Source organism: Mustela nivalis (assembly GCF_964662115.1).
Source record: "Mustela nivalis genome assembly, chromosome: 19".
Classification (NCBI taxonomy): domain Eukaryota; kingdom Metazoa; phylum Chordata; class Mammalia; order Carnivora; family Mustelidae; genus Mustela; species Mustela nivalis.
Window position 1 is genome coordinate 30,835,857 of NC_139038.1, and position 12,224 is coordinate 30,848,080.

The window sequence follows — 12,224 nt, forward strand, 5'->3', positions numbered from 1 at the left end:
GGAACTTTTGCCAGCACACGAGGCCTGGAAGAGGAGGGAACGTGGCCAGGCTGGCTTGGCATCCTCTTTCCCAGCCTGCAGGTGGTGGGAGCTCAGGGGGGCTGCTGGTGGTCAGGGTTTGAGGCAGGTGTTGGCCCCGGACTCAGGTATCAAAGGGTGGGGGTGGGGACTCCAGGGGCCCCTTTGTGAGGTCATCGCCTTGCCTGCTGTTCTCACAGCCCCTGCACTCCCCCCACCTCAGTGGCCTTCCTGCCCAGTCTGAAGAGGCAGCCAGAGCGGGCAATGGGTTCCCGTTGTGCCAAGCTCAGCACAGGCCACAGCCGGGGCCACGAATCGTCCATGAAGAAACTCGTGGCCTGCGTGAGTCAGGATAACTTCTCCTTGTCATCTGAGGGTGAGGAAGAGGAGGAGGGAGAGGAAGAGGAGGAGGAGGAGGAAGAAGAAGAGCTCCCGGTACAGGGCAAGGTGCTGCTGATGGAATCTGAGCGGCAGGAGGAGGAGAGCACCGAAGAAGATCCTGTGGCCCAGCAGAGCCCCAAGCCTGAGCAGACGCGCTCCTGACCCACGACGGTGGCCCAGGGAGAGGGGCTTGCCACTGCTCCAGCGAGAAGAACTTTCAGAAAAGAGTCAATAAAAAGTCTCCGAGGGCTTTAGCTCTCCTGTGGTGGCCGTGCATTTGTGTGTGTCTGCGGGGGGGCCCAAGGGGCAGGAGTCCGTGACTCCTGTTCCTGAGTTTCAGCCACAAGTTTTCATGCGGCCAACCCCATGACTCGTCGGCCTCTCTCCCCTGCTTCAGGGGCTGGGGAATGTGGTAGCCCCAGTGGGGTGGGGGAGGATGAAGAGTCCTGAGTCTGGGCAGATGCAGGTGGGGAGCACCCAGGGGCCCAGTGAGCTTGGGAGCACCACAGACCCAGGCTCCAATTTTTTTCTGCTAGCTGTGTGACCTTGAGCAAGCCACTGTCTGAGCCTCAGCCTGCCCACCCTGTTGAAGGCTGAGATTGACCGCTGCCTCGCAGGTTAGTCATTCGGGAGAAGTAACCATGAGGTAGGGGGGATCAGGCCCTGCACACCAGAAGTGCTGCTGGTGCCCCTCAGGGCCCTGGTCTGGAATCAGAGCACAGGGAGGGGACTCAAGTGCTCTGCTACCAACCTCAGTCAAGGGGACAGCCTGGGCCACAGCCTGCCCCCCGCCAGAGGCTCGCTCCTGCCTTTATCAAGGGGTCTAGCTGCCTCGGCCCTCATCACAGCAACGAGCAGCCAGAATCCAGAGACACGATGGGGCCCTGCATCCACCCACTCTGGCCTTCGAGAAACCTCAGACTGTGTCTGTGGCCCATCCTTCCCCAGCTACCTTGACTGTCCCTTTCCCCAAAAGGAAGGACAAATGCCTTCTCTGTCCCCAGGCCTTCCCCCGGTGTCCCAACCACCAGCCACCTGGGCCTGAGGAGGATCCTGATCAGGGCTGCTGGGGAGAGGGGTGCAGGGGACACAGTGTTTCCAGAAGAGCCTCAGTTTCTTGGGGAGCTGTACGCGAGGGTAGAGAGGGCCCTGAGTTACTCCAAGAGGAGGCTGCCCTGAGGTCTGCGGCAGGTGGGGGGCAGGCGGCTGAAGGAAGAGGCCCGGCTGTGGCTCGGCGGGTCGGAGTGCCCACGCAGTCATTTGCCAGCAATGGTGGAGCCCCTGCTGTAAGCCAGGCACGATGGGCCCTGAGATCAACAAAACACTGTCTCTGTCCCACTGTGCTCTGCAGGGTGGGGATGCGGGCAGTCTGCTGTGGTGGGTGGTAGCAGGGTGGGGAGCAGAGCGTAGGGGGGAAGATGGGGGGAGGGAGAGTAGGGGAGGGTGGGGGCGACGGGCAAAGACCCAGAGAGGGTCTTCACAGAGTGGCCCAGCTGCGATCCCCCAACCGGCCCCATGGAGCCCACACAAGGCCAAGCCATTGGAACAGAGCCACACGCACCTTCCGTGATCCCCACGGGTCCCTTTGTGACTGAAAGGAGGGAATGGAACGGGCCAGACCTGGGTGTGAATCCTGGCTCTGCCCCCTGACGAGCTGGTCACTCACCTTCTCTGCGCCTGCTTCCCCTTGGTAAGATCTAATCATCACACCTGCCTCCCGGATGCACTTGTCTTTTACAGCTGCTAGAACAAACGATCACCATTTTGGTAGTTTAAGGCAAGGGGAATGTATCCTGACCCAGTCTTGGAGGCCAGAAGTGGGAAATCAAGGCAGGTCCCTGCTTTCTCTGGAGGTCCTAGGGGAGAATCCTTCCTGCCTGGTCCCCCTCACGGTGGCCCCGGGGGCCTACCTTGGTTTATGGCCATGTCACTCTAATCTCTGCCTCTGCCCCCACGTGGGCCTTCTCCCTGTGTCTTGTCTCTCATAGGGACACTTGTCACTGGATTTGGGGTCCACCTGGATAATCGGGGATGCTCTTGAGATCTTGAATTACATCTGCAAAGATCCTTCTTCCAAATACTCTCCCTGTGAGGCTTCAGGGGCTGGGACACAGATGTATCTTTGGGGGCCCCCCATGCAGCCGCCCACACAGAGGTCCTAGGAGGCTTGAGGCCTGAGCTGCTGAGACAGGGTGGGGCCCGGGGCCAGCCACACAGGAAGTGCTCCGATGGTGAGACCAGTGTTCACCACAACCGATGGGGAGTGCTTACTACTGACCGACAACAAAAGTAGATTGTAGCAAAGCCTCACAGCGAGAGGCAAAGTTGTGCATGAACTAGAGAAGTAGAGGCCGGCTGGGGGAGGCGAGAGGGAGTCCCATGGCAGGGGAAAAGTGGGAGGTACTAGCCGAGTGGCCAAGAGCTGAGCCCTTGTAAAGGCTTTGGCCAAGGAGTGGGGAGAGGTGGGCGGCCGCAGTCGGAGCACTGGCAGCTCCGATGGGGCCATGTGCAAACACAGGTGTGGGCTTTCTGCTCCAGAAGCTGGGAGGTCTGAGTGGGGCCAGGGTGGTTCCAGCTGTATGGCAGGGCTCCACCAGCAAAGAGGGGAGCAGGGTGGGTAGGCGGGAATCAGGAGAAAGGCAGGCTTGCGGCGGTGTCCTGGGGCTCGCCGGACACCTCAGGCTCAGAAAAACTCCGTGAAGGAAGGAATGCCGTCTTTTTGTTGGATAAGGAAACTGAGCCTTGAAAACCAAAATACTCTACCCACAATTGCCCATCAGTGCAAACTGGAGTTTGGGCTGAGATCTAAATCCTCTCGCTTTAAATCTTGCTGGGGAGGCGAGTTCACCAGACCATCCATCAGTCTGCCAGTGACTGCTGTCCAGCCCACTCAAGGTCCACCTACCCAGCCACCTGGCTGACCCACGGCTTCCACGCCGCATGCAGGGAGAAAGGAGACGCACTGGGGATGCTTAGACAAAGGGTATTGGGCTCTTTCTGGGGGCTGGCCACAAGCCAACCGCTGGACGTTGCTTCTCTCATTTAAATCATCCCATGAGCTAGGAGCCTGGTGCTCTTATTGTCCCATTCTACAGAGACAGGGGAACGGGGACATGGAGAGGCGAACGCCCAGGTGAGCAATCAGAGGAAAGGAAGCAGATCTGAGACGTGGGCCCAGCGCCATGTGGCCCAAGGGTCCCTACTTTTAACCGGCAGATGGGACTCCCCCAGACTGCCCCTGCAAGCAGCCCCGCCCTGGGATTTGTCCCAGCCCGGCCGCATCTGTTACACCCCCCCTGGCCTGTGCCATCACAATCAGCCCCGACTATATAACCAGGGGCCGCCGGGGCCTCTGTCAAGCTGGGTGTGCTGCAAGAGGAGGGGGAGGCGGCCTCTGCCCCTCCCAGCGTGGCCTCCCATGGACACCAAGACGCAGAGCCTTCCCAACACCCACACCCAGCCCCATAGCAACTCTCGGCCCCAGAGCCACACCTGCGGCCCGTGCACCTGCAGCTCCCACTGCCAAGCCTGCGGCCAGAGCTGCGGCCGGAGCCAGAGCTGCAGCCGGAGCCGGAGCTCCAGCCAGAGCCCCACGGGCCGCCAGGGCCAGAGCCCGTACCCCAGCCCGCCACCGAGGCGCCAGAAACACACCATGCACTCCCACCACCGTCCCCCGCGGCCCACCGCCCACTCCTGCAGCTACAAGAACAGAAAGAATTTGGAAGGAAAGGTGAACAAGAGGAAGGTGGCCAAGAGGAGCCAGCAGGTGTATAAAACAAAGAGACGGAACTCAGGTAACCTCAGGCAAGCCAGAGGGGAAGGGTTGCGGGGCTGCCCTCCCCACCCCCAGGCAAGGGGGAGCCGCCCAGCAGGACCGGAGGGGTAGTGAGGCGAGGGCTGCATGACCGCAGAGCCAGCAGGAGGGAGGGTGACGGGGGAGAAGTTGTAACGATGTCCAGGGACTAGTTCTTGATGGGATGGATGGGTTGCCAGGGAGACCAGCTAAGGGACACCTGGAGCTGCGAGAAGCAGCTGGATGGGGATGTCATCAGGGAACGTTGGTTGGGACGGGTGATGGAGGGAGGGAGGGATGAAATGTATCCGCTGAATGACTGGGAGGCGGAATGGATGTTGCATGGCCGCGTAAACCGGACGCACGCTCTCGCGGGCTAACAGAGGCATCCGCTGAAGCCATGGGGTTGCCATCGGACTGGCCGGATACGGTAAGAAGCTGGACTGGTTGGACGCTGAGGGGTGACGGAGGATGGAGGAGTTGGTTAAGCAGTGGCTGCCTAGGCGGGTTGATGATGGGGTCAGAGGACAGGTTAACGGGTAGACGAGATGACCGGATGGTTGCATGCGTGAATACACCAGCGGAGGGAAGCCTGGATGTCTGGACAGTTTAGTAGTGAGGTCGTGTTGGACAAATGCATGGGCTGGGGGAGATGGTGAAAGGGAGGGTGATGAATGGGAGAAATGGATGGGGTTACGGATGCTCATTTGGATCCTGACAGTCTACGCTCCAGCCACACACCCCATATTTGGTCACAGACGAGCAGTCCAAAACCCAAAGGAGGAAGTGAATGTGTGAAGTGTTCCACTATATTAAAGGTCCCTTTCCCGTTCCCATCCCTCAGGGCGGAAATACAACTGAGACGGCCCTCCCCCCACCCCGTGGCTCGTTCCTGTGTTGGTTTCACCCAAATAAGAAATGCCATCCCGTGCGGAATGCTAGAAGGAAGCCCACCTTCGTGCAGGAACGTGTCCCTACAGGAATTTCTATGCAACACTGATTAAAGCGTGTACACTGGAGACTATTCCTTGCGTGGGCATTTTGATTTCACTAAAGGAGTCACGTGTTTGGGGGCCTGGCGTGGAAGCTGGAAGCAGGGGAGAGGTGGGGTAAGGAGCAAGGGTGAGGCTTGTGATGGGAATGGACTGGATGGGAATGTGCATTTTGTTGGGAGTCCAGACCACCCCGAGTTTGAATCCTGGCTCCTGGCTCCCTGCCATGACGCTAGGCTGCTGATGAACGCCCCCTGGTTCCAACGATCTTATACTAAGGGAACAAGTATGTTGGGTGCCGTGCTAGGCTCTGGGAACCCAGAGGGTACACAAGGCCCGGTCCACAGAAAGACACACAGACATGGAAACCCAAGATCTGCTAATCACAGTCATCAAGGGGGGGGGGAGGCCATGCCGTGCAGAACCACTGTGGACATGAGGGAAGAACTTTCCGGGCCCAAAGCAAGAGCCTGTGCAAAGGACGGAGAGGAAGGGCTTCAAGTGTTCCTGCATGGGATCTGCAGGTGGTGGGACAGGAGGCGGCGGAGTGCCAGGCAGGGGCCAGGCCACGCAGGGATTTGCACGGGGAGCTGGGCCATTACATTTGGTGTGAGAAGCCCCAGGAGGGTCCTAAAATGGGACAAGAAAAGGGTTCCCTGTGCTTTTAGAGGTGGTGTTAGCTGCTGTGTGGAGACTGGATTATAGGGCACAAGACATGGGAAAGACGAGCCGTTGGCAGCGTGGGGCCAGGAGAAGGAACAGAGGCCTGGACAGGAGCACTGAAATCAGGAGAAAACTGCAGTCTTCCCATCTGTAAAATGGGTACTCTGGTTGGATGGCAGGCAGGGGTCAAAGAGGTGGTGGTTGTGAGTGATATGAAGGCTGGGGGTTCTGCGTGCGGTAGGTACTTTGCAATTAATATGGCCTGGAGTACCAGATGGTAGGAATGGTTAGGGTCTCATGTAAATCACCTTCCAACCCAGAAACCTCTTGGCGTCAGACCCAAGTTCCCAGCTGAGGGAACTCAAAATCCCTCGAGACACCCCTCACGCCTAACGGGGTAACCTAGCACCATGCCGGACACAGGGATCCTTGGGATCTCCTTCTGTGTTTCATGTGGCATTTGGGCTAATGGAACGGGGTGGAACATGGGGAGGTGGGCGTGTGGTAATGATGGGGGTGTCTGCAGTGGAGGAAAAGGGGCCGGACGCGGAGCCTCGGGGGAAGGCGGTCCTTCCACCACGTATCAACCTGAAACTACTCTCCTGCCGGAGGTCAGTTACAGGGAGTGTAACTCAAGCTCTGATGCCTGTGCCCCAGGTGGCGGCAGGAAGTGCAGGGTCTCCTGAGAGCTCTGCTGTGTGACCTCCGCAAGGCATTTTCCCTCTCTGTGCCCCTCTCTCGTCTCCCAAGGTGTCACTGCGGAGTGGGGGGCGGGGATTCCCTGAGATGATGCATGGGGCCTGGCCCACAGTCTGGGGTTCCTGGGTCCCTCTCCTCCCCTCACGGCAGGGAAACGTTCCAAGTGGGCATCACGTACCGATGGGAGGACGTGGGGACGGGCCCAAGCAGGCTGGGGAAATTACCCTGCTCTGAGCACCTATCAGGCGCCAGATGCTTTGACATCAATGTTTCCACTGAATCCACACACCTCAGAAAGCAGCAATGCTCCCGCTTTAGAAGCAGCAGCTGAGATTCAGAGGTCAAACAGATTGATAAGGTCAGCTGGAGGGCAGGTCTGAGGTCAGACATTCATGCTTTGCCCCAAACCACCCTGTTTCCTAATAAAAATGGGAGGCCGAGGGGCATCTGAGTGGCTCAGTCAGTTAAAAGCCTCTGACTCCTGACTTCAGCTCATTCTCAGGGTCGTGAGTTCAAGCCCCATGCAGGCTCCATGCCAGCATAGAGCCTACTTATGAAAAATAATGAATGAATGAAAATGCAGATTGTGCCAGGATCGCCACTGACACCTCAAGAGTTTGGGGAGCACAATTTAAGGGAGCGGGTAGACACTAAGGGTCAGAAGATAAGGTCAGGGACTTTAAGCCCTGCTCATCAAAGGACCTCCCTATTCCCTGAAGAGTGTCCTTCGATGATCTGATCACTGAAGGCAGGAGATCCTCTACTGTGGATAGGATCTCTGTAATAGAGGAAGTCAACTGGAAAGCAAGACGGGCTGGGTCGCATGGACCCACTCTTACCCCACTCAGCAAAAAGTGGCACAAACCAACACTCAGCAAAAAGTGGCACAAACACACACACATAACCACCAGTCCCATAGACAAAGAAATGGCCCTTCCAGCCCACTCCGACACCGAGAGCTAGGTTTACATACGGACTCCTAAACACACACACACACACACACACACGCCCCTCTACACACGCACCCCTCTCACATGCCTCCCCCCCCACACTGAAACACACGCCAGCCGGCGCTCACAGACACACAACCCCCTCTCGCAGTCAGTCACCTGATGACAAGAGGAAAAACATCAAACCACAGATTTATTCTTTCACTTGCTTGGTTTCGGGTGGGGAGGCAAGAGTTTGGGGGCAAGTGTGCTGGAAACCCAAATTCAGGAAACAGAAACAGAGGCTAAATGTAGCCACAGGGAGGCTGTGTAGAGTCTGTCATTGAGGGGGGGCGGGGGCGGAGCATGGCCCAGCCTCGTCTGTGGTGGGACCAACAGTCGGCCCCACTGCCCTGGGGGGAGAGGCTGCCATTCCCAAGGGCCCAGCGGTCCTGGGGCAGATGGGAGCAGATCTGGAGAGGCTGCGGATCCTGGGTCAGAAGCCCATCTAAGGAACATTCGGGAGGAAAAACAGCTCCCGCTCTTCCGCCCTACAAAGCCAGATTCCATTCCCGGCTCCCTCCCTCGCTGGGTGACCCCAGGCCTGTCTCTCAACCTCTCTGAGCCTTATTTGCATCTCACGCTCTGTGAAGAGGCCTAGGGGGCCCCTGGGCCTTGACTGCTCTGTTCCCAGCACTTAGTAGGGTGCCTGGTACGTAGGAGGAACTCCGTGAACTCAAAGAATGAGCAGGCATGAAAACAAGAGGGAGAGGCCCACTGTGGACCCACCTCACGGGCGTAAGTGGGAAAGGCTGGGTTGCAGCAAGGGAAGCAGATCCTGTCATGGGGCTGCGGAGGGGGGAAGTGTGCCCAGGCACGGTGGCGGGCAAACAAAAGGGGTCTATTAACTCTAAAAGTGTGCAGAGTGTTGGGGCGCCTGGGCGACGCCACTGGTCAACTCTTGATTTCCGCTCAGGTCACGATCTTGGGGTGGTGGCATCGAGCCCTGGGGAAGGTTCCTCACGGAGTATGGAGCCTGCTTGGGGTTCTCCGTCTCCCTCTCCCTCTGCCTCCCTGCACCCCCAACGCTCACACATACCCACTCTTTCTCTTAAAAAATAAATAAAAGGGTACAAGTGTTTCTCACACACAGGTGCCAAGAGCCCAAAGGTGTCCATCCACAGGGACAGCTGTGTGAACACAGCTGGGTGGGTGAGGAACACCACCCCGTTTTTTCAAAACGATGGGGGTTGATCTGTGTCCAGATCACCAGCGGGGGGCGGGGGGGAACAACACAGAGAAGGATGTACCATTTACATACAAGTCCCCGCAGAGTAACACTGTAGGGGGGATCGGGAAGCAGAGGCCAGGCTGGTGCCCGCGGTTAGTCAGGGGAGGGGAAGTGCTTTCATTCTCTCCTACAAGGAAATGAAAAAGTAAAACAAGGAGGAAAAAAAGCAATGAGCTTCGGTGAGGTATCCAGTAGGGGCCCAGCAAAGCTTTGCTGACTCTGAAAAGAGAACCGTGAGCGTAATGTTGTTGATCAGCTCTGCTACTGCAGGCCTTGCTGGCCCAGACAAGGGGGCCCAGGAGGTGCTCCCCAGAGGGGCTCATCACTGCGGGGTAGGGAAAGGCCAAGGCCAGTGCATGGCCGTCCCCCAGCCGGGCCTCTGCCGCACCCTGGCCGCTTCTCTAGCCACCGGCCACTCAGGTCCTCCAATGGGTGTCTCCGGGCCTTTGCTTGTGCTGTGCTCGGCCAGGGACACACTCCTTCTGGCCCCTTGGCCGAGACCCGCTTGTTCTTTAAAATTCAGAGCCAAGGGGGCGCCTGGGTGGCTCAGCGGGTTAAAGCCTCTGCCTTCGGCCCAGGTCATGATCCCAGGGTCCTGGGATCAAGCCCCGCATGGGGCTCTCTGCTCAGTGCAGAGCCTGCTTCTCTCTCTCTCTCTCTCTGCCTGCCTCTTTGCCTACTTGTGTTCTCTGTCAAATAAATAAATAAAATCTTAAAAAAAAAAAAAATTCAGAGCCAAGGATCACCTCCTTCCAGAGCCTGCTCAGGGTCCTGCCGGCCTAGCTGGGGACCTCTTCGGTGCCTGCCGACGAGCCCCGTGCCGGTTCCCTGTGTGCCCCGAAACGAGATACCTCTGCAACCCATGAACGGGGTTGGATGTCATGTGTCTAGTTTCCTAGCTTTTCTGCCCTCTGTCAACTGCCGTTGCTTCTTGCGGTCAGCGGCTCGCACTTACGGGGTACGATAGGGCGGGAACCAGATCGGCTTATCCGAATGGTGGGTAAACACAGAACGAGTAGGCTTCGAGCAAGGTCCGGAGGGATTTACTGATGAAAACGGCGCTGGGCCTGCCAAGCTTGGAGCGTGTGGGGAGTGTGCTCTTGCGGCCGCCCCATTAAGTCCACCTGCCTGAAGGCAGAGCCCTGGTGGGAGTGGTGGGGGCAGCCAGGGCCTACAAGCGGGTCTGTCCGGACTTCACAGCCCGGGCTCTCCGAATTCCCCTCTCCGGCCCCTCCGCTGTTCTCACGATGCTGCTTAATCCTGATGGCACGTGACCTCTGACCCATCTCTTTCTTCACCGGTGACATGCTGGAAGGTTCTCATCCAGTCTCCCCAGGACCAGGAGCCATCCTATCTATCATCACTTTGGAGTCAACACTCCTGGCCGTCCGGCCTCCTCTGTCCTAAGGAAGAACTTTCTCCTCTGACTCAAGGCGGCACACACCTTCCCCCGGATGCACAGTCACTCCCGCTGATGGGGCGCACGGGCCCAGGTTCTACCCCAGACAACAAGGCAGGCTCTTCAGCCAGAGGCTTCTGAGAGGTTCTCGGCCTCCCCAAAACACCTGATCCAAGTTCCACCCAAGCCACGCTCTCTCCTATAGTTGTCCCAACTGTCCCTGGGAACCGGCGTCGCATCCATCTTGGGAGATCGTGTGGTGACACCCCGGCGGGTCAGGGACAGTTGTGAGGTGTGCCCAAGGCCTCTACCTTGAGTCACTGTGGCTCAAGACCCAGCTCTCTGGAAGGTCAATAGCCAGGGGGCTCTTTCCACACCTAATCCTATAGTATTTTCCAGGCCTTAAGGACTGTCTCTAGCTCTTGTTGCCTCTCAGCAAGGCCCTGCCTGATGGACTGGACCTCTACCAACTTCTATGCCTCACCCCTGCACTCACCCCCTTGCTCTCTACAACAGTGTCTCATGCCTCTCTCTGGTCCTCAGGCATGCCTGTTGTTCCTACCACAGGCCCTTTGCACGAGCTGCTTTCTCTGCCTGCAGTCTTCTTTAGCCTGTCTTTAGAAAAACTCTGTCACCATCCAAAAGACCTTTTCTGACTGCCTGATCTCATGCCTGCACCAAGCTCACAAATCCCTTTCTCCGTGGTTAATTCCCCCACAGTACTGGCCATAATCCAGAACAATCATGTGAGCTCGTGGCCTTCTCTACGCTTGAAGACCCCTGAGTTCCCAGCACCTGGCAGACAGGAGGCACCCAACAAATCCCTGTGGAATCAATATTAAAGGAGGAAAATATGCATTCTTACCCCCATCTTGCTCAGGAGAAAACTGAGGCACAGAGAAATTAAGAAGCTTGCCTCTGGCTGCATGCTTGTTAAGGGACAGATTTAAACCCAGCCCTGTTGCTCAGGGCTCCCTGGGGGCACAGATTCCCCTGGGAAGCTCGGTAGCCCCACATGTTAGAGGCAGCCAGGACAGAGAAGCAGGGGACAGAGACAATTTCAGGATTGCATGTCCTGGCCAGTACTGGCTTTTCCCAGCAGAACTGCCAAAGCAGGAACGAGAAACCAAAAAACCAAGCCATGTGTGCCAGGATCTGGATTCCCCACAGCAGCTGGCTGGGCCCCTCGCTTCTAGGCTGCCCAGAGGGGAGGAGGACCGCCCCGCATATCAGACTGCAGATGGCTGGTGGTCCCAACTGCCCTATGACAAGTTGCCTGTGCTAAGTCCTTGCTCTGTGCCTGACACTCTGCTTTGGGCTCTGTGTGCTTTGCTGCTCGGTGCAGTACAAAACTTCCAGGGATTGTTCTGCAGATGGGGCAAATAGGGCCGAGAGAGGGCAAGCTGTTTCCCTAAGGTCCCACAGCTGGGAAGCAGTGGACATAGAGTCCAAATGCAGCCCACTCTTGCAAGCCTGGTACCCGTCCAGGGAGAGGCAGCTGGTCTTCAATCAGCATATTTCCTTTTTCTTTTTGGCGTCTGGATGCGGTTTCATTCTGAACTCAGGGCTTCAGAAAATGAAACCAAAGCCAGAGTAACTGTCACTGCTGGTGGTGAGGAGAACCCACGTGTGTTCGGCGACATGCACCTGACTCACCATGGCTTTTGCAAGCAGAAAGCTAGTCAGCTGGGAGAAGGGGGACACTGTATGGGCAAAGTCACGGACAGGCAAGGTCACGGATACTCGGAGATGGACTCAGAGCCACAAAGGGTGAGGTGGAGGCTTGGATGCCGAGACCCAGGGCCTTCTCAAGCTCATGAACAAAAAGGGAACCCAGCAGAGCTATCCCCACTCCCCCTCCCAAGGCAGCCTCCGGATGCAAATTAATCTTTAATTTTTTGGGGCATCTACGGTTTTTTTCTAGCAGACAGACCAGGATTTGAGATCACCAGGACTTGGGGGGAGGGAGTTTACAGCACAGGAGACGAGGGCGAATGCTTTAGAGCTTTCTGACATCCTAGCTAGGAATCTCAGCTCTGTCCCTTCTGAGCTGTGTGCG

At 57.4% G+C, this 12,224-nt stretch overlaps 2 protein-coding genes across 2 annotated transcripts; both read left to right on the top strand.

Annotated features, from left to right (window-relative positions):
• Positions 1-201: 201 nt before the first annotated feature.
• On the top strand, positions 202-658 carry PRM3 (protamine 3). Its single transcript, XM_082714148.1, has one exon. It carries the CDS (start codon positions 283-285, stop codon positions 559-561), a length of 279 nt encoding a protein of 92 aa, XP_082570274.1. The 5' UTR covers positions 202-282; the 3' UTR covers positions 562-658.
• Positions 659-3,742: 3,084 nt separating this feature from the next.
• On the top strand, positions 3,743-5,216 carry TNP2 (transition protein 2). Its single transcript, XM_082714146.1, has 2 exons — positions 3,743-4,193; positions 5,037-5,216. The coding sequence occupies exons 1-2, from the start codon at positions 3,818-3,820 to the stop codon at positions 5,051-5,053; spliced, it is 393 nt and encodes a 130-aa protein (XP_082570272.1). The 5' UTR covers positions 3,743-3,817; the 3' UTR covers positions 5,054-5,216.
• Positions 5,217-12,224: the final 7,008 nt, after the last annotated feature.

Bases quoted from the DNA above. Each gene is read 5' to 3' on its own strand.
- TNP2 (XM_082714146.1), top strand. From the start codon at position 3,818: ATGGACACCAAGACGCAGAGCCTTCCCAACACCCACACCCAGCCCCAT.
- PRM3 (XM_082714148.1), top strand. From the start codon at position 283: ATGGGTTCCCGTTGTGCCAAGCTCAGCACAGGCCACAGCCGGGGCCAC.